Source organism: Nuphar pumila, chromosome 16, assembly GCF_984573655.1.
Source record: "Nuphar pumila chromosome 16, dmNupPumi1.hap1.1, whole genome shotgun sequence".
NCBI lineage: Eukaryota > Viridiplantae > Streptophyta > Magnoliopsida > Nymphaeales > Nymphaeaceae > Nuphar > Nuphar pumila.
The window spans coordinates 84,217,906-84,240,975 of NC_143264.1; the positions used below are offsets into that span (position 1 = coordinate 84,217,906).

The 23,070-nt window shown below is 35.9% G+C and overlaps 1 protein-coding gene across 3 annotated transcripts in view; it reads right to left on the reverse strand.

Annotated features, from left to right (window-relative positions):
• LOC149813920 (COP9 signalosome complex subunit 7-like) overlaps positions 1-23,070 on the reverse strand; it is a 41,367-nt gene that overhangs the window by 14,764 nt on the left and 3,533 nt on the right. For all 3 annotated transcript variants that reach the window (XR_016428233.1, XM_089991340.1, XM_089991341.1), the window contains exons 2-3: positions 20,229-20,304; positions 9,075-9,163 (exon numbers count right to left, since the gene is read on the reverse strand). Coding sequence is in view for 2 of the 3 variants with exons in the window: in XM_089991340.1 (XP_089847466.1) it covers positions 9,075-9,163; positions 20,229-20,304 (165 nt within the window). In the remaining variant the exon portion in view is untranslated. The remainder of the gene's footprint in view (positions 1-9,074; positions 9,164-20,228; positions 20,305-23,070) is intronic.

Here is a 23,070-nt window from a genome sequence, read left to right on the forward strand (position 1 = left end):
GCAGTTGCATCTGTTTTCGGTCCAGGTAACTTTCCTTGGCTTTTAGATTCTGGTGTCTCATTTCATATGACCCCACATTATAAATGCTTATCCGAATGTCTTAAAAATAACTCAAGTATTTCAAAAGTCTTTACAGCAAATGGAACATCTCTTGAAATAAAGGAAATTGGGTGTTTTGAAAAACACAAAACTTTTTGTGTTCCAGAAGTTAGATATATCCCAAAACTTAATTTGAATCTCTTATCTGTTTCTCAAATTTCTGATTATGGATGTAATATATCTTTCTCTTCTTATGGTTGCTGGATACAGGATCGCCAGTCAGGGAAGCTGATTGGAGAAGGCCATAGAGAAGGAGGACTATATTACATGGATTTTTTGGAGCTACCCAAGAATGTTTTTTGCTTAAATGTTCAGAAATTGGAAACAGACTTATGGCACAAAAGACTTGGCCATCCTCATATGTCTAAAATCCAATATTTTCCAAATTTGGGAAAGTTTTGTAAATCTGAAATTTTTGCTTGTAAAGACTGCATTCTTGGAAAAATGAAAAGATTATCTTTCTCTAGTAGAACTTTTGTCTCTTCAAAACCACTTGAGTTAATACATTCGGATGTTTGGGAACCCGCACCAGTAATTTATAAAGGTGGTTTTGCATATTATGTCATCTTTATAGATGATTTTACTAGACATACTTGGATTTATTTTCTTAAACATATATCCGAAGTTTTTACTCACTTTCAAATATTTCATAAAATGGTCACAAACAAATTTCAAAGTAATGTCTCCATTTTTCGCACTGATTTAGGGGGAGAATTTATGTCTAGAGAGTTTAAAAACTATCTTATTTCATATGGCATTATTCATCAACGATCTTGCCCAAATACCCCGCAAGAGAATGGTCTTGCAGAACGCAAACATCGTCACATTATGGAGACCACTCGGACTTTGCTAATAGCAAGCAAAGTGCCAAAAGGGTTTTGGGCAGAAGCAACTTTAACTACTACTTATCTCATAAACTTAATGCCATCTTCTTCTTTAGAAAACATATCTCCGGTTGAAAAACTTTATACTTTAGCTCCAGACTAAGAGTATTTGGTTGCAAATGTTTTGTATTTACAAACAAAAACGATAAATTCTCCCCTCGTGCAATCCCATATGCCTTTTTAGGATATGCCGAAAACCAAAAAGGGTACAGATGTTACGATGTTCAAAATAATAAATTATATGTGTCAAGGAATGTGACCTTTCTTAAAAAAGAGAATTTTTTTAAAAGTGAAAAACACAAGGATATTACTGAATATTCCTTTTTAATTGACTTAACTTCCAAATCTGATGAAGAAGATTTTGAATGTAGTTTTGACAATGACCAAAGCCCTACTAGCTTTGATCTTGATACTGAAGATCAAACTAGTAGGGATGTTAGTCTTCAGTATTCAAAACGAAGAATTGGAGAGCAACGCCCTCCATGCGCATTAGAAAGATTTTCTGAAGTTCCTCTTCGTAGGACTTCTAGAATCTCTAGACGCCCCGGGAAGTTTGTTCCTATGAATCTTTTTCACCCTCATATAGGGCAGCTCTTGCTTTAATTCAATCCTATGTTGAACCTTCCTCATATTTTGAAGCAAAAAATCATGTAGAATGGATTAAAGCTATGAAATTAGAGCTAGATGCTTTAGAAAAAGCCAATACTTGGTCCATCCAAGACCTACCTCTTGGAAAGAAACCTATAAGTTGTCGATGGGTCTATAAATTCAAAACCAAAAGTGATGGGACCCTAGAAAGATACAAGGCACGTCTTGTAGCCAAAGGCTACGCTCAAGAGTATGGCATTGATTACGAGGAAACCTTTGCTCCTGTGGCTCGAATGACCACAGTTCGAACTTTAATTGCCATAGCCTCTATTAAGAAATGGCCTATATTTCAAATGGACGTTAAAAATGCATTCTTAAATGGGAGCCTTGTTGAAGAAGTATACATGAAAGCTCCTCCTGGTATTAGTCTTCCTAAGGGTAAAATTCTTCGTCTTGAGAAAGCGCTTTATGGTCTTAAACATGCACCAAAAGCCTGGTATGACAGGTTTAGTCATGTTATGACTAATATTGGTTTTCGTTCTTGTTTGACTGACACTGCCTTGTTTATTAAGCAATCTCATGCATGTATCATTATCCTTCTTCTTTATGTGGATGATATGATCATCACTGGATGTGACAAACAGGGAGTTGCTAATATCAAAACTCTTCTTAAAACTCATTTTGAGATGTCTGACCTAGGACTATTACGATATTTCCTCGGCATAGAAGTTGCTTATTTCCCTAGAGGGTATTTGATTTCTCAAACTAAATTTGCTTTTGACATTGTTTGCAGGTCTGGCATCTCAAGTGAAAAGAAAGTAGATACTCCAGAAGTAGTTAATGTTAAGATGAAAATTGATGATGGAGAACGACTTGAAGATCCTACTCCATTTAGACAATTTGTTGGAGCGCTTTCCTACCTTTCTATCACTCGGCCAGACATTGTCATGCTGTCCACACAGCTAGTCAATTTCAACATGCTCACACCTCTGTTCACATGGGAGCAGTCTTACGCATTATTAGATATTTAAAGAGTTCTCTTTCACGAGGACTTTTTTTGTCTGCATCATCTTCTTTAGATTTAATTGCTTATATTGATGCTGACTGGGGAGATGATCCTAATGATAGACACTCAACCACTGATTTTTGTGTGTTCTTAGGTAAATCTCTCATATCGTGGAGGTGCAAGAAGCAGCAGAAAGTCTCTCTTACATCCACTGAAGCCGAATATAGAGTCATGGCAACCACCACAATGGAAGTTGTTTGGCTCCGAAGATTGTTAGCTGACATGGGAGCTGAAGCAACACAGGCCTCGCGCATGTGATGTGACAATAAGAGTGCAATCTACATCGCAAGCAACCGGACCTTTCATGAACCCACCAAACACATAGAGATGGATTGTCACTATGTTCAAGAGTACCTACATGACACCATTGATCTGCCATATGTTACATCTAAGTACCAACTAGCAGATTTCTTCACCAAACCTCTTGCGGCTCCCAGATTTCACTTCCTCTTAGACAAACTTTCGCTCATTGTATCGTAAGTTTGAGGGGGGGTGTTAAAATGTAATATAGATATATATAATAATAATATATTATTATTATATATATTTATTTTTTTATTTTTGTTTTTTTTCTTTTAATTTATTGTACAATAAATATTATCTAGTTCGTATCGAACTAGATAATATCTAGTTTGGTTAAGTTTCACTTGGAACTTAACCAAATACTAGCTGTTGGAACTAGTCCAACAGCTAGATTTCCAGCCGTTGGACTAGTCCAACAGCTAGAAGGGAGAGCTCTCCCATTAGCTCTTGTATAAATAGAGGTGCAGCCCCCTTGTAAACTCCACTTCTTGTAATGCTTTTCAAGCATCCTTTTTACATAAATAAAATTATTTATTTATGTGTGTTGTTCCTATTTTACCCTTTTTAAGGGCTTTGCTTAAAAGTGTCTTTTAGACACTTCGTTCGATCATTCCAAGGGCGTTCGTGGAAGGCCACCATTTCATTACAGGAGTCAACTTTAACACATGAACATAGTAAATGGAACATGTTAAACATGATCCAAAAGTTAGAATTTGCTTTTCGAGCTGAATGTACACTTATTTAGTCCAATGGGAAAACTATAAAATAGTTTTAAAAAAGGGACAATTCTATAATTTAAGAGAATTTTGTCCTTTCCTGGGGAAAACGAAAAGGAAGAAAAGGAAGGGGAGGGACGAACCACTCTCTCTCTCTCCTCATCTTCTCTTTGTCTCCACAACCAGCCTGTTCTCTCTCTCTCTCTCTCTCTCTCTCTCTCTCTCTCTCTCTCTCTCTCTCTCTCTCTCTCTCTGCAACCAGCCCATCAAGGGGAGGGTTGTTAAGGATGAGGAGTTGAGTTAAGGGTGGGACCAAAGTGGCTTCAAACCTTTGATCCTGGTCAAACTAAAAGAAGAAAATATATAAAGTGAGTTTACGGATCAGGATCGACCTACACCCAAGTGGTAGTACCTAGTACCCATACCCATGTTGAGCCATGCCAACACATGCACAATAGTCCTAGGGATGTATCTGAAAAGAAGTGACTAAACCAGACCTTTGTACTGGATCGGATCCAGATCCAAACATAGTGTTGTAATTCTATTTGTTATTAAAGGGTATTTTTGTACCCTAAAAGTATGTATTAGTTAAATACTCATACCCTAATACAATGAGCACACTTTAACGTGTTGTTTTTCTGCAGCCTCTTTTCATTATCGTGTTTTCACTTTTCTTGCACAGGTGAACCTGGAGATCATAGCATTCTAACATGGTATCAGAGCAGTGTTAGACTGGGCCTGAGATTGTTTTTTTTTTTCAGAAGGAATGATCACAGAGAGAAGATGATCTGATTTTTCCTCAACCCCGATTTCAACGTGCATCTTTTCCCACCTTTCTTCTCTGTTTGCAGATCTGGTAAGAACCCGATTTCAGCGTCTTCTCCCTCTTTTATTCTCTGTTTGCAGATCTGGTAAGAACCAGATTTCTGCATCTTCTTCCCCTTTTCTTCTCTGTTTGCAGATCTGGTAAGAACCAGATTTCAGCGTCTTCTCTGTTTGCAGATCTGGTAAGAACGTCAACGTCTTCCTTTTCTTATCTCTTCTTCAGATCTGAATCTCTAGAGATTCAGAATCAGTTAACCTATTCGAAAACCAAAGGGTCCTCGTTTTGGGTCTCTTGACGTCCTTTTTTGTGAGTCTCTCGACGTGAAGAGACATCAATCCGTTTCTGGCAGTCGACCAGAATCCTGTGCTTGCTGAAATTAATGTTTGGGAGTTTTCAGTTTGCATAATTGTTATCTCGAAATACTCGTATTCCTGTCTTTCATGTTTTTCTTTTTTCTTTCTTAATCTGGAACCTTTTTCCTGTTGATAGTCAGTTTTCTTTACTGTCGATCTGAATATTATACTCTCTGAAATTCATATTTCTGCTATCTCAGACTGCAATATTCTTCATCTTGAAATATTCATACTCTCGTTTCATCTTTCTACTTAATCTGGAACTGCGTTAATGTTGATATTCAGTTAGTTGATCAGTTTTCCTTTCTGATCATACCCGAATACAATATATCTGTCCAAAAAAAAAAAAGGGACAGAATATTCAAGTAACTGAGTTCCTTGTGAGTTAAAATTTTGGTTCAGAAATTTTTCTTGAAATTTCTCTTTCTTCCCACAATATCTTCCAATGGACTCAACTTTTCCACAATCAGGCCTCTCCTCTAACTTTCTTAGCCAATTAGTCTCTGAAAAGCTGAATAATTCAAATTTCTTGACCTGGAAAAGGCAGATTGTTCCTTTTATAAGGAGTCAAGATCTCTCTGGTCATCTGGATGGATAAGTCTCACCCCCTCCAGAGTTCACTTCGCAGGAAAAGCAGGACGATAAAGGGGCGCAATCTATTGTTCTTCTCAAAAATCCAGATTATGTTGCTTGGGTGAAAAGAGATCAAGCATTAGTGGCATACATAACCTCAACAAAATGGGATTGCTGAGAGGAAGCATCGACATATTGTTGAAAGTGCAATGAGCATGATGCATGGAAGCAATCTCCCTATCACCCTATGGACAGAAGCTTTTCACTCCACAGTCCATGTGATAAATCGACTGCCCATGACTATTTTAGAAAATAAGTCATCATTCTTCTCTTTATTTGGCGTTCATCCCGACTATCATGAATTACGTGTGTTTGGATCGGTTTGCTATGTTCACATTGATGGTTCATTGAGACATAAGTTTCAGGACAAAGCCTTAAAGTGCAGGTTCTTGGGATATGCTGAAGACTACAAGGGGTATAGGTGCTATGATCCATTAAGCAAACGTGTCAAAATATCAAGAAATGTCATGTTTGACGAGATGAATTTTGACAATACACCTGCTAATTCAAACCTTCATGTTGCCACTCCTAGTCCCAGTGTTGAGGTGTACTATCCATGGTTAAATTCAGAATTCTTCTCCAATACTAGGGATGATTGTCCTACAGGTTGCAGTCAGAAAGAGGTATGTGGGGAATCAGCAGATGACTCTCAACCAGAAAAGGTTACTACACAAAACTTTGAGCCAGTAAGGTATAAGGGTATTGTCTACACCCGGCGTGAGAAAGGCCCCTCATCCATCCCTGGCACCGATGTTGGTCCTTCTACTTCCGCTCCACAGATGTTGGACGTCAGGAGATCCACCCGGACCCGACATCCGCTTGACAGGTGGGTAAGCTATAAAAAAATTTCTTTGGATTTTCAACTGTTCCTAATGTCCATAAATAAAGAAGATGAGCCTCTCACATTCTATCAAGCTGCGAGTTCCAGAAGATGGATCGAAGCGATGAATGAAGAAATGGAAGCCTTACATGAATGTGGCACATGGGAAGTTGTGCCTAGACCACTAAATAGAAATGTGGTTGGATCGAAGTGGGTGTACAAGATAAAATATAAACTAGATGGGAGCATTGAAAGGTATCAAGCTAGACTTGTAGCTAAAGGGTTCACACAAGAACAAGGAAAGGACTTTGATGAAACTTTTAGTCCTGTTGTTAAGATGGGGACCATTCGTATTGTCTTGAGTCTAGCCATTGAACATGGATGGACATTGAGTCAACTAGATGTAAAAAATGCCTTTTTACATGGGGACCTAAAGGAGGAAGTTTATATAGAGCAACCCACTGGTTACGCAGAACAAGATGCCAATCAGTATGTATGCAAGTTGAAAAGAGCACTCTATGGATTGAAACAAGCTTCTCGGTCATGGTTCGAGAGTTTTTCACTAGAAATACAGAAGCACGGTTTCTCTCGATCTCTTCTAGATCACTCATTATTTATTCACAATGAACGAAATGTTACCACTCTTCTATTGATATACGTAGATGATATTATTATCACAGGGAACTGCAAAGGTCATATTGAGGAAGTAAAGAAGTTATTAAATCAAAGATTCAAAATGAAGGATCTGGGAGATCTGCGATATTTTCTCGGGGTGGAAGTTGATAAGACATGTGATACCCTTACTCTTACTCAACACAAATACACCATGGATATTCTTACTAGGGCAGGCATGAAAGATTGTAAGCCATTAGCAACTCCCAATAACATCCATCAGAAACTGAGTTCTAAAGAAGGAGATTTATATGAGGATCCCACTAAGTATCGCAGCATAGTTGGCATGCTACAATACCTAACTTTTACTAGACCTGATATCGTGTATTCGGTTAATCAGGTATCTCAATTTATGCATGAACCTCATACACTGCACATGGAGGCAGTTAAGCGAATACTACGGTATCTAAAAGGTACAGTTGGTGATGGACTAGTGTACAGGAAAAGTGAATCAAATCAAAATGGCCATGAAATCATTATTTATGTTGATGCTGATTGGGCGGGTGACCCAGATGAACGACGGTCAGTATCTGGGTATTGTAGTTTCATTAGGTCAAACATGATGTCTTGGAGCAGTAGAAAGCAAAAGGCGGTTGCTAGTTCGAGTACAGAGGCTGAATATAGATCGATGGCTGCTGCCATTGCTGAGGCTACATGGATAAGACATCTCTTAACAGAGATGGGAGAACCGATTGCTCGATCACTTCTGTTGTGTAATAATCAAAGTGCTATTAATATGTCTTTTAATCCCATCTATCACAGTCGAGCCAAGCATATTGAGATAGATCAACATTTCGTCAGGAAAAAGGTTGAAGAAAAGGAGATTGAGCCTATGTTTGTGCGAACCGATGAGCAAGTTGCGGATATTTTCACCAAAGGGCTCACAAAGGACAAATTCTGGTTTCTGAAAAGCAAGTTGTTCATGGTTCAAGACCATGCACAACTTGAGGAAGGCTGAAAAGAAGTGACTAGACCAGACCTTTGTACTGGATCGGATCCAGATCCAAACATAGTGTTGTAATTCTATCTGTTATTAAAGGGTATTTTTGTACCCTAAAAGTATGTATTAGTTAAATACTCATACCCTAATACAATGAGCACACTTTAACGTGTTGTTTTTCTGCAGCCTCTTTTCATTATCGTGTTTTCACTTTTCTTGCACAGGTGAACCTGGAGATCATAGCATTCTAACAGTATCATGTTTCTTAGGCCTGGTCCCTACAATCAATCCTAGCCTGTACTAAACAAGCAATTAGATCGTCTAATCACTGTGGAGTTTACTTACATAGCTACCGTGGTCTGTAGACCATCAACCATAATTTACACCATCTGCCACTGGTAGGCTTCAGGAAAACTACAAACCCTCCTATCATCGAAGATACATGAGATTCATAGGAAAATAATAATTCTTAACTTTAAAGACCTGTTATTGTTGAGTCAAGCAATACATGTACTTCATGGCCAACATCAGATATTAAAAGAATTCCCAGATATTTTTTCCATTTAAATTCCATTTTCTAAAAATAGTTGCACACACAAGTACTTGAGATGACTTTTCTATGGCATCATGAAAGCAGCATCTGCATCCACTACCTCCCGACATAAATCATTTGAATTCTTGATTGCAATTGCATTGCAGAAAAGCAAAGCATTATTACAAAAAAAACTTGCAATTAAATAACTAGTATGAAAAACTGAATCCAATATACCATGAAAAATAAAACACATTAAGTTCAATCAGCACTTCATTCAGGAAAAGTTCAAAGATAAGTTCAAACCAAACTGCTTGGAATTGAAAATCATGTGTATGTGGGTTCATCCCAAAGCATTTGATACATCATGTCTCACCAGTTTCTTAACAAGTTTCAAGTGGTAAAGATTTATCCACTATTTCCTGGGTATTCTTTGGAACATTAGTCATGCATTAGAGCCATTAGTGTGTCATCATCCTGGTTCTCACATTCTTATTTCTTTGTTAGTAACTTATTCAGCAACTTCTATCAAAGATGACATATTAAACTATATATGATCCACGCCTAGTAACATCTTTTGATGAACAATTTTGACAGTCATCAATATTCAAAGGAGGAAAAAAAATGCAGGCCAGTGTATACCTTGCTTGACTCAGCCAACGTAAGAACACTGAGTTGCTTTAGCTTGCGTACTTGATCAGGCACTAGCGGTGGAAGACAAGCAGCATTACCTGTAAAGAGCAAAAATTAACAGCTAAGACTGCCAGCAGTGACAGCATGGAAAAAGCAATTTTCAGACTGTAGGTTGCTACCAATGAATTACTATCAAAGAAAATCATAACAATTAGTCCACCAGAAGTATATTTGACACTTTAGGAGTAACAAGCATTTGCTTCACATTGAAAACGGAAAGTCAGACGTAATCCACTTTTCTTTACTAGAATGGATCTTCTCAACAGAAAGGAACACACACACGTATAATATATGTATGTATGTATGCATGCATGCATATTTATATTTTTTTATTTATTTTAAAAGATCTGCTCAAAGTAAATTACTGAAACTTCATCTAATAAATAGTAACAAGAAACAAAATCTTTGTAGCTAACTTTCTAGGAGCCTCCTTATAACACTGAATATCAGAATGTCTTTGGGAAATCAGATGGCTCTCCATACACCTCGAAACCATAGAAGAATGCACAGTAGCAAAAGCAAAAAAGAAAAAGAATATTAATCCTTTATTTCTTTGGACAACTATATCATAATAGCAAGAGATATAAGATCAGACACCAATCTATCACAGCATCAATATTAGAATCAGGTGGTATGCAGAAAGATGCCAAGAGTATAACTTCAAGTACTACAGTATCCTATGATCTAGACAAGACAGAAAACCTGGAAGAAAACATTAAAGACAAGGTAGAAGTAGAACATGTCTGTGGTATACTATGTCACATGGATACGGATGTGAGCACAAGACACGGTGCGGATACAGTTGGTGTGATACAATAATTTTCAAAAATTAGGACACAGGGACACAGCCCTACACACATAGATGTATGTACGTCAGTGTATAAAACAGAAATTCTGAATCACTATAATTAGGAACATCAATTAAACTAAGTTGAAATTGAAATGTAATGTAATTAATAACAAATTTTAAAGAAAACTCAAGTGAATACAAAATAGGTAAATAAGAACATAAAAGCAAATAGATAAAGTTAATGACACAATGTTCACTGCATGTGAAACTGGTTTGATTGTGTTCATAAAATGTCCAAGTGTCATGTTGTGTCAACATGGGATATGCATGCTAAGTGAAATGTCCGTGTGAGACAGGTGGTACAAAGAAAATCAATGTTGTCTGAGACCTGCAATTGTGCATCACCTTGTGATAGTCATGTCAGTTCTTTTACCATTCAGGGGCATTTTGGTATTTTCCTCTTTGTACGTATATGTTCCTTTTTTATTATTTTTGCTTGCTTGTGCATATATGTTCCTTCCTTGCCCTTTCCTTCTCTATCTTCTTCTTTATTCTTTTTCCTCTTTTTGAATCTAAAAAGGAACTCTAAGTTGACAAACACTTTTAATTAGTTGATAACTTTTTTTCCTTTTCAAGTATGCCTTTAACAATTTTAAAATGACCTTTTTAACACATTGAGCATGTCAAAAATGTTGTTTTAAAAGAACCCAAAACCCAATACCATACAGTAGACAATTTGGAGAACTTTTGAATCACTTTCAAAATCACTCAGAATTGTCTATGATTTTGGACAAATAATAAAGATTAGCAAATAAAAATTCAAGATTTTTAGATTTTATTCCATTTTAAACAATTTGAAAACAGAAGCTGAATATATAGAGTGCAAGTTTAATAGAGAAGCTAGTGAGAGCAATGTCATAAGAACACAATATATGCATAGTCAACAATGCCATAGGTTTCGGTATTTAGGGCCGGCACTGAGTTACCCAGGTGGTTAAGGCGGTCTTGGAAAAATGATGGAACCCCATCTTACCCAGGATTGATTCCCCCATGGGATCACACTGGTGGCTTGACCAGTGGGTGTCCTTTGCAGGCTACGACACTCACCTGGTATTTACTATGTAGGAGGTGGGTCCCATTAAGTGACCCTCGTTCCTATGCAGGTTCCTCGTCATAAAAAAAGGTTTCGGTATTTAGAGTCTATATCACAACAAAATGAAGAATATGAAGAAGATATCACCAATAGGATTAGTATCAATTGGGGATAAGTGAAGACAGACTAGTGGGCATGTTGTGTCATAAAAGAGTACCTCTATAGTTGAAAGAACATTTTTACAAGACATATAAGTCAAACATTATTATATATATGGCCGAATGTCAAACGACTAAGAAGCGACAAGAAGATAGAGTGCATGTTGCAAAGATGAGTATGCTAAGACAGATGTCTAGGGTTACAAGAAAAGATAAAATTAAAAATGAATATATCAAAATGCGACTAGGAGTCAGACCAATAAAAGATAAAATAAGTGAATGTTGTTTAACATGGCTTGGACATGTTGTACAAAGACCCATCGTGGTTCTTGTGAGAAAGGTTGACATGATACAAGTAGAAGGAACTAGGAAAAGAGGAAGACCAATGAAGACTTGGAAGGAGGTAGTCAAAGGTGACATGAAAGATTGTAAAGTGACCAAAGTTGTAACTTTAGATAGACAGGAATAGAAAAAAAAAAGGATTTGCAAAGCTGACCCCATGTAGGGGGATAAGGCTTGATGATGATGATGACGATGATGATTTCATTTTAAACAACTGAGACCAAAAATATTCAAAATCTCATAAATTTGTATAAAATATTCAACCTGATTTTATTTTAGAGCGAAATAAAAAAAAATGTGTGCTTTCAATCTTAATTTAGAAAATTAATGTTATTTTTATTCTTTTAGTTTTAATTTTTAACCTTAATTTTTTTTTCTAAGTTCTAAAAACAGAAAGTTATGGCCGATTATTTCATGCAATATTGTAATAAAAATATCATGATAATTTCGCTGATTTTTTTAATATCAACAATACTTTTGTCATTTTTTTATCATTATAAAAACCTACAGAAATGCAATAAATTCAAATTATCATGACATTTGTTGGCCATGATAGATACACGTTATAAATACATGAACATGCACGCACACACCCCATGAGATCCTAATGGATAAATCACAAAAAGAATGGCTTAGAAAAAATGTAAAAATTGCTGAGCAAAGTTTATGAAAAGTGTCCAATTAGTTATTGTATAACCATGTATATGACTCTGCATTTCATTTGTTGCCAAATATGGTGGAGATACTTTACATTCATCATTATTTGACACACTTGTTTGCTTTTCACCTTCTTGGTCGGATGTACATGGCATATATGGGATAAATTTGCAAACATATGAACTTTTTTCGCTTATTGATTAATGCATGTGTGGTCTAAGCTTATGTGAATACTAACAATAACAAGCATTTTTTCACAAGTTCATCCATCATACAATCATAGCTTGCACACTCCAACGGTTTTAAACTTGAAAAACAGCTCATTCAATGGTTACACACGAACTATGTGAATATGTTCCCATCTAGATAGCAATAAAGTGATTAGTTATGTCATTACTCCAATGAATACCCTATGCTCAACATGTGAAAATAAATCTAAGAACACATGCATACATTCAATAATAAAACATATATATTATTGCCAAGAAATTCAGGATAATAGTTCATTGCCAAATAAGTTGGCATTCATAAGGAGGATAACTAAACATCTCATCAGCTTTCATTCTTTTACGTTTTTCTAATAACCTCTCAAGCAAGAATAAGACTGCATAACAACTACATGGGTTGAGAAATTCACTCTCAAAACTCCAACAAAGTAAACCTAAGGAGTGTAAAGACAATTCCAAACCTTTGAAAGACATGATGAAACCATTAGTATTTGCACCCTTTTTTCGAAAAAATTAAAAGTTACTCCCAACATATTCAATGCATTTGTTCACCCAAGATGAACTTTTTATCAACTTAAAACCTGTATAGTCATTACCAATCACCACAGATGTCTGGAAAAGTTCTTAAACACAACAGTCTACCCACTTTATATTATCATGTTGCTTCCCTTACAAATTTTTCATTAAAATTTCTTTGTACATTTATGAGACACTAACTTTAAATTATATGCCGACCATTGAGACCAGCCATCAGCAATAAACATCACCACTTCCAACTGAAGCATGAAAACCTTCTAAGAAAACATTGAGCTCCTCCATCAAGCTTAAAAATCCCAATCCAGTCTATTAAATTTGACTTTTTTGCTGTCTCCAAAGGAGCCCATAGTATTAAAAGCTAAGAATGAATAAATAACAGATAGCTTCTTTCTGCCTGCTCTTTCCCTTTCTATCTTTGTTATTGTTCTTCCTTATCTGTTCTTCTTGTTCGGTCTAAAAAGGAACCCTAAGTTGACAATGTTAAATTGTATCGTATCTTTTATATATATTTGTATATAGAGAGAGAGAGATACATATACATATATATCTCGTATATATATATATATATATATATATATATATATATATATATATATATATATTCGTACCTGATAAGGGTATATTCGTCATTTCATCTCATTTTACACATTCTTTTTTATAAGAATATGTACGTAATTTTTATTTTTTATTTCTTTTTATTTTTCTTCTTTTTTTGATTTTTGCTTTTTAGCACATGGAGGGGCTCACCCAATATGATCGTTGGGCCCTCCAACGGTCCTAATTATGACCGTTGGAGGGGTCGCAACGATCATATTGGGAGCCCCTCCATGGTCTCCCATTTTGTATAAATAGGGGTGTTCCCCCTTGAGTTCTTTCATGCTTTTGTAAAGCCCCTTTTGGGACCCAATATATTGAAGTTGATATTTTTTTATGCTCTTGTGCATTTGTATCCGTGCACTTGTGAGAGTTCTCCTTTGTGCCTTTGTGCACACTTCGTGTTTCTAACATTGTGTTTATACACAAAATCTCTTTTCATAGAGATTTTCACATGGTATCAGAGCAAGGTCGCTTGGAGAAAGAAATTTGTGTCGTTCTTCACAATATCAAGTGCCTCATGAAGCGTGCCTTCAATCTTTTGGTGATTGACGTAAAGACCCTTCTTCATCCAATATTTTAGAAGATTACTACAACAAGTAAGATTTAAAATCTTATTGTGGTACGTCCCCTTTTCTCTCATCTTACCTCTCTAACGGGTGAAAAAGACTCTCATTTTTCTCTTGATTTCAAGCTAAATGGCTCCAATTATCACGTATCGGCCGAAAATATGAAAGCCCACATTAAAGAAAAAGGGCTTTGGGGTTACGTTCAAAGCTCGATTTCGGAACCAGAGCCTAAAATTACGTTGATTAAAGAAGGTGAAATCAAAATTCTTGAGGGACATGAAAGAACTAAGACTCTTGAAGAGTATAGTAGAAAACCTGAGGAGTGGGAAATGAAGAACTTCAAGATCTTGTCATAAATTTTTTCTTCCGTTGAGACAAGAATTAATGTCAATATTATAAAGTTTAAAAAGGCTTCTCAAGCGTGGGAGTACCTTGAGAAGATGTACACTTCTAGGGACTTGTCCCATAAGTATTACCTTCAAAAGAGGGCATTAACCCTTCTTCAAGGAGAGATGACTATAAGAGAGTATTTTGCCGAACTCTCTTCCAATTGGGATGAGTTTGCTATGCTCGAAGCCAAATGGAGTGAAGAAGCCATAGAGCTTCGTCATAAACAACTAGAAGAAGATCGATTTTTCAACTTTTTGAATGGGCTAAGGCCCGAGTTTGAGCAAATTAGATCCTCTCTCCTATCCTCTTTCACCCCTCCCTCTCTTGAAGACGTCATTACTAAATTAAGTGGAGAGGAAACTCGTATAGGCATTAACAAGCAAAATCTAAGTGTTCTTGCAATGCCCATAAATCAAGAAGAGTGTGATGGAGCAAATGTCGTTTCTAGACCCGGGAACAACTTGAGGACATATAAACCTCCTCATTTTAAAAGCCAAAATCAAGGAACCAGTGGTGGTCAAGGCGGAAGAAGGGACTATAGCAAAATTGTGTGTCACTTTTGCAAAGAGCCGGGTCATATCAAAACGGTTTGTCCCAAATAGAAAAAATTACTAGCAATGGCCACCACATCTCAACCACAAAAAGAGGAATCTACAAATGAAACTCTCTCTCTTAATCAAATTATGGAAGCTCTTCAACCTCTTCCTTAAGAGAGCTATTTTCGGTGCCGCCGTGTTTACTTCTCCTCCAGGTAAAACTTCTTGGTTTTTAGATTTGGGTGCTTCATTTCATATGTCTCCAAACATTTCCTCTCTTTTCGAATATTTTGAAAGTTCGTCACCATCTTTTGTTTCAACCGCGGATGGCACTTCTCTTGAAATTAAAGGAATTGAAATTTTTAAAACCCAAAACTTCTTTATTCTTAAAATTAGATTTAGACCAAAATTGAATTTAAACTTACTTTTCGTCTCTCAACTCTCGGACCTTGGGTGTGACATTCAATTCTCATCTAATAAATGTTTAATACAGGATCATCGGTCCGAGAGGTTGATTAGGGAAGGCTCTAGGAAGGGAGACTTATACTATGTGAACTCTCTTCAAAATCCTAAAACCCCATTTTATAATGTGGCCCAACATAAAAACATAAATGTTTGGCACAAAAGACTTGGTCATCCTAACATCACCAAGTTGTCCTATTTGGACTTTGTTAAAAATCTTTGTAAAAGTACTTTCTCTTGTAATGATTGCATTCTTGGAAAAATGAGAAGTATGCCTTTTGAACAAGGATCTATGTTTACTATTAAACCTTTTGAAATTATTCATTCGGATGTTTGGGGACCGGCACCTGTCATATCCAAAGGAGGTTTTGCCTATTATATGATTTGTGTGGATGATTTTTCATGGTATTGTTGGATATATTTTCTTAAACATAAGCATGAAGTCTTTTCATGTTTTAAATCATATCATATGATGATAAAAAATCAATCTAATAGTAATTTAAAGATATTTATGACCGATTCTGGAGGTGAATATCTCTCTAATAAATTTAAAAAATATCTTGAAGACTATGGTATTGTCCATCAAAAATCGTGTCCTAAGACTCCACAACAAAATAGTTTGGCCGAAAGGAAGCATAGGCATATCATTAAAACCACTAGAACCCTTCTTATTTCTCAAAGTATTCCAAAAAAAAAATGGACCAATGCGGCTCTTGCTTTCGTTTATCTTATCAATCGTCTTTCATCCAAAAATTTAGATAAAATCTCTCCTTTTGAGGCTCTATATGAAAAAGAACCCGATTATAATAGATTGAGAGTTTTTTGTTGTAAGTGCTTTGTCCTTACAGATAAAAATAATAAACTCTCATCAAAAGTCATTCCTTGTGCTTTTCTTGGCTATTCCGAAACCCAAAAAGGGTTTCGATGTTATGATACTAAGAATGATAAGTTATATGTCTCAATGAATGTAACATTTTTGGAAAATGATAGTGGTTTTGAAAAGAATGAATCTCATTTAGAAAATGTTGACTATTCCTTTCTTTTTGATCTATTATCTAAAGATAATGCTATCTCTAGTGATGATGAATCAACATATAACAATGACAATGAAGTGGTTGAAATCAACAATAATTCTAACCCTACTATCTCTTAAGAAGAAAATATAACTAGAGACCCTATCACCTATACTCATAGAGATAGACGCACCTTTAGAAGTGCTATTGAGCAATATAGTGAACCCAGCGAATCTATCTCCACACATGATTCAAACCTTAGAAGAACCAAAAGAACTAGAAGAACTCCCTCTAGATTCGTATCCTTTGATTCTTTCTCTCTTAAATATCAAGTTTGCTTAAGTGTCATTCACTCATATTTTGAACAGAAAATTTTTTAAAATGTCAAACGATGCATTGAATGGAGAGAAGCCATGGAGAGTGAACTCAAACCGCTTAGGAAAGCCAACACTTGGGAATTTCAAACGCTTCCCAATGGAAAGAAAACTATAGGATGTCGATGGGTGTTCAAAGTCAAAACCAAGAGTGATGGATCTCTTGAGAGGTAGAAAGCTCATCTTGTAGCTAAAGGGTATAGTCAAGAATACGGGATTGACTATGAAGAGACATTTGCTCCAGTAGCTCGTATGGTTACTGTCAGATGTGTTATCACCATTGCTTCCATTAGAAAATGAAATATTTACCAAATGGATGTCAAAAATGCATTTTTAAATGGTGATCTTAATGAAGAAGTCTACATGGACGCTCCACCTGGTATGGAAATTCCTAAAAATAAAGTTCTTCATCTTCGTAAAGCTCTTTATGGCTTGAAACAAGCTCCCAAAGCTTAGCACGATAGGTTTAACAATATAATGACTGAAAATGGTTTCTCTTCATGCTATACTGACATTGCATTGTTTGTTAAGAAATCTGATGGAGGGATTGTTATATTACTGTTATATGTTGATGATATGTTAATAACAGGTGATGATACCAAAGGAATCAAGAGCATTAAATCTATCTTGACTTCAAAATTTGAAATGTAAGACTTAGGATTTCTGACATATTTTTTGGGAATTGTGGTTGCCTATTCTCACAAAGGCTATTTTTTGTCTCAAACTAAACTTGTTTCTGAGATTCTTGACAGATCAGGAATCACAGATGACAAGGTCTGTGAAACTCCTGAAATAGTAGGTTCGAAGATGAAGATTGATGATGGGATTCTCCTAAAAGATCACACACCTTACCGACAACTGGTTGGATCTTTAACGTATCTCAGCATTACGAGGCCTGATATTTCTCATACAGTACATGTTGTTAGTCAATTTCAACATGCACCTACTACAGTTCATATGAGTGTCATTCTTCGCATCATCAGATACATAAAGGGTACAGTAAACAAGAGGGTATTTCTATCTTCTTCTTATGAATTGAATTTAATTGCCTATACTGACTCTGATTGGAGAGGTGACCCGAATAACCGTCACTCTACAACTGGTTTTTGCATTTTTTTAGGAGAATCTTTAATTTCTTGGAGATGCAAGAAACAACAGAAGGTCTCACTATCATCCACAGAAGCCGAATATAGAGCCATGGCATCTACTACCATGGAGATTGTTTGGATTCGCAACTTGCTGGAAAGATATGAATATTCAAGTTCAAGGTCCCACAAAACTATGTTGTGATAATAAAAGTGTAATTTACATTGCCAAAAATCACACATTTCATGAGCGCACGAAGCATATTGAGATGGACTGTCACTATGTTCGTGAAGAATACTTAAGAAGAATCATAGACCTTCCATATGTTACATCAGAATACCAACTAACAGACTTCTTCACCAAAGCGTTGTGCTCTCCAAGATTCAACTTCCTTCTTGACAAACTTTCGGTTATGTCACCCTAAGTTTGAGGAGGGGTGTTAAATTGTATCGTATCATTTATATATATTTGTATATATATAGAGAGATACATATGCATATATATCTCATATATATATATATATATATATATATATATATATGTATATGTATCTATCTAATTATATATATTCGTACCCATAAGGGTATATTCATCATTTTACCTCATTTTACACATTCTTTTTTATAAGAATATGTATGTAATTTTTATTTTTCTTCTTTTTTTTATTTTTGCTTTTTAGCACATGGAGGGGCTCACCCAATATGATCGTTGGGCCCTCCAACGGTCCTAATTATGACCGTTGGAGGGGTCCCAACGATCATATTGGGAGCCCCTCCATGGTCTCCCATTTTGTATAAATAGGGGTGTTCCCCCTTGAATTCTTTCATACTTTTGTAAAGCCCCTTTTGGAACCCAATATATTGAAGTTGATATTTTTCTATGCTCTTGTGCATTTGTATCCATGCCTTTGTGCACTTGTGAGAGTTCTCCCTTGTGCCTTTGTGCACACTTCGTGTTTCTAGCATTGTGTTTATACACAAAATCATTTTTTATAGAGATTTTCAGAAACAAACCCTTCTATTCAGTCGATATCTTTTTTCCTTTACAAGTACACCTTTAACAATTTTAAAACGACTTTTCTAACATTTTAAAATTGTCAAAAGTGCCCTTGCTTCAAATGAACCCAAAATCCAATATAGTAGTTAACTTGGAGTGCCTTTGGATCTCTTTCAAAACAAATAATCATTTTTCATGATTTCTGGATGATCAAATCAATTAATAATAAAGATTAGCAAATAAATAATCAATATTTTTAGATTTATTCCATTTCAAACAATTGAGATAAAAGATTTCAAAAGGTCATCAATGTTATGCTATGTCACATGGGTGCGAGTGTGAGTGCGAGTGTGAGTGCGAGTGCAAGTGCAAGTGCAAGTGCAAGTGCAAGTGCAAGTGCAAGTGCGGCACTTTCAAAAAACTTGGGTGCGGGGGTGCGGCAAATATATATATATAGTCCAAAAGTTTGACATAAATGACCCTGGATGTGTTGACTGCACCCAGGGTCAGGTTGACCGCACCGGGTGCCGCACCCACGTCGCGTCGATGTGGGTCCCAGTTGGCCGAGTCCCTGTGACATAGATTTTATGAAAAATATTTAACCTGATTTTGTTTTTGAGCCAAATCAAACAAAAATTTGTGGACTGTCGATCTTAATTTATAAAATTATCACCCGCTCAACTAAATGTGACCTATTTTTTGTCTTCAAAGGAGGCCATGGTATCACTCCTAGTCTTAATTAGTCTAATGCATCATTGGTCTTTTGATTTGTTTCACAAACATTTGCTGATAAAAGATTGGCTTACAAGTGTGGTTACTCTAATTCCCAGAGCCTTTGCAGCAGAAGTTCCCAAACTCCTAATTTGAAAGTTGCATTACTGCCTATAGCACGTCTCCATAAGGGTGACAGTGTTTCTTCCAAAGGTAGGATACCACCTTAGACACAAAGGGAAGGGGCATGTTATAGATAGAAATGCTGGTGAAATCCAACTTGATAAACGCTGCTCTACCATCCATCAATAGATTTTAATGGAAATGAGCCTCTTTTTATCTCAACTAAGCTTCCCAGGTAGGGAAGCAAATTTAACAAATTTGTTATATGTAGAAGAGTTACCAATGTTCCAAGAAAACTGAATCAACAACAAAGAAACAGCAAAATGAATTTTGGCGCACTATTTAAAGGAAAATGCAAATGCATAAACAATCCATTCAGAAGAAACTGTGAGACCTACAATCAGTGGTGAGTATTTAACCTAATATGCAATGCTTCAACACTTACTCTTGTAGTCATTCCATGTACCATGAGCAAACAACTGAAGCAGGTCTAAGTATTTTGAATGTTCAGTTCCTTGAAGCTGCCATTGTCAAGGGTAAAAAGAAAAAAGGTAAAATGCATCAAAATAAATACAAAGAAAAAGAAGAAAGGCAAGATGCATAAACAATTTTACAAGTACAATCAGCAATAAGGAGGTGAGGGGAAAAAAAGAAACAAATAACCATGCTACAATATACAAACATGAAAAATAAGTACAATAAATACCTGATCAGTATCTCAGTTACGTATACAGTATTTGGAAGTTCTCTATTTTCAGATAATTTAATAAAAATAATATCAAACAGATTGATGATTCAAACTATGACATCTATAGGGCTGGTAAACGAACCGTACAAAGGCTGTTCAAGTTTGGCTTGTTTCTTGTGTTGAGCCAAGTCAAGCTTGAGCTCATGAAAAGCATGAGCTAGCTCATTTACAAAAGTATATATTTTTTCAGAGTTGAAAATAATAGAATTTGGACCTTAAACCTACTAAGCCAAGCTCAAACTGGGCTCATTTACAAAATAAATAATTGTTTCAAACTTGTAAGCAATAGGTTTTGAATTCTAAACTTATCGCTTGCAAGCCAAACACTTCAACCATCTTCACTCTATGATATAAAATATATTTATTATTAATTAACAAGTTTATACAAGCTGAAATTGATTGTTCATGATCGAGCTTGCCGAGCCTATTTTACGAGTTTGAACGAGTTCTTTACGAGCTGAACATGAGCCAAGACACAAGTGGTTTATCTCGTTTCCCAGGCATAGACATCGGCAACAATAAGTACTAACAAAATCATCAGAATTCATGTGCACTAAAACATATAGAAGTTAACAAAAAGGCAATAAACCAGTGTGATCTGCATAGAAAGAATCATGAAAATGTAGACATTTCTAGCTTTTTGTGGCGCGCGCGCGCGAGAGAGAGAGAGAGAGAGAGATGATAAGACTCGAAATGTACATACAAGGGAAAACACAAAAAGACTACAAATATATAAAAAGGAAAAACACTCTAGCTTGGAACTTTTACGGTTGCGACTTTAACCATCCGTATTTCCAAAAATAAGAATGTAAAAGGATGATAAATGAACACTAAAACTCCCAAACCTATTAAACAGAACATTGATATGGATGCGTACATGCATGTGTAGGGACCAAAAATTTTACCCTGCTTGTACCAACAGTGATTTGTTGCGGCCGGTGTTGTAAGTATCGTATTGTATCGTATCTATGGGGTTCTCCAATACAATACACAATTGTATGTCGATACGGGTGTGCATCTTACAATACACCTCCGTATCTTACAATACGCCTATGTATCTCACAATACACTCCGATACGGGGCGTAAAAATATCATAAAGTGTTTTTCAATACTTAAAAAATTTTCATAACCAAATTTATTCAAAATTCAAACAAAAATGAATTAGATAACGTCAATCATGAGTATCATCATCATCATCATTCTCTTCCTTTTTTTGCAAAAAAACTCCCTAAATCACTCTTAAGCTCTTTAGGGATGAATATGAACTAGCCCCAAAGAACCTTATATGTTTTCAAATTTTTTTTTTAAATGAGTGCACTTAAATTGCATTTATAGCGTAACACACATTATTGTGAATCTTGTGACTTATTAGCTTAGATTCGTTATTTAATATGCATATTATTTCATAGTTTGCATTTTTCTTGTTAGATGTGCATGCCATCTATAGCATATTATTTTGATTATTGAATCTTCGATGTCTTATGCTTGCCATTCATTGCACATAATTGTTTTGATATGTCATATTGTAATTTTATCTTATGCTATTGATCATTGTTTCTTGGGTTATGAATCAGTTTTAGATTTTTCCTTTTTTTGGATTTTTTATTTTTTATTTAAAACATACAATTTTTTACGTATCTTATCTTGGGCACTCCCGATACGGGTTACGATACACTTTTTACAACCTTGGCTGTGGGTACTCTAGTAGTTATTATCCAGTAAAAAGTTAAAGCTACATATGTTATGAAGTAAATGGACCTAAAATAAATGTTTAGCATCGTTAGTTTAAAACAACAAGTATTTCAATGTAAACCTATCTTGAATCATTATCAGCAGAATATAAAACATTGTTTTTTGACATTCTTGAAAAACTATTTAAATATCGAAGTTGGCTAGTTTGAAGCTGTAAGTACTAAATAGACAATTGTGTTTTCATACATGGTCCAACCAATGAGACATTCTAGATTGATAGTATGTGGTAGAACTTACTAGATATTATATGCTAACAATAGTATCAAATATTATTTCTACATATGCAACCATTTAGGGCACGTAGGATGATGCACTAAACCAGGTTAGAAACCTGGTTTAATGATAAAATGGAGTTTAGGATGTGTAGTTGGGTTTGGTCATCAATTTGGACAACACCAAACCAAGTTCCAACGTAAACCATTTTTTTTTCTAAACAGGGTTTTGACTTCAAAAGCAAAACTAAAGCCTCGGTGAAGGGCAGCAGTGCACACACCCCCCCCCCCACCCACCCACCCACACTTATTGTGGCCCCATTTCCCTCTCTTTATGCACCATAACCCTGCCTCGTCGCTGCTCTCAACCCTGATTCGCTGGCAACTTAGCACCTTTGACAACCAGGTATTTCCTCTAATGTGACTCCATCAGCGACATTTTCTAACATGGGCACCCTCTTCCAGTGACCATGTGTGATTTCTTTCCCTCTCTTTCTGGCCAAAAAGGATTGCCAAGGGCCCTTTTCCAACAACTCTCTCTCTCTCTCTCCACACTTTTTTGGCCAGCTATTCA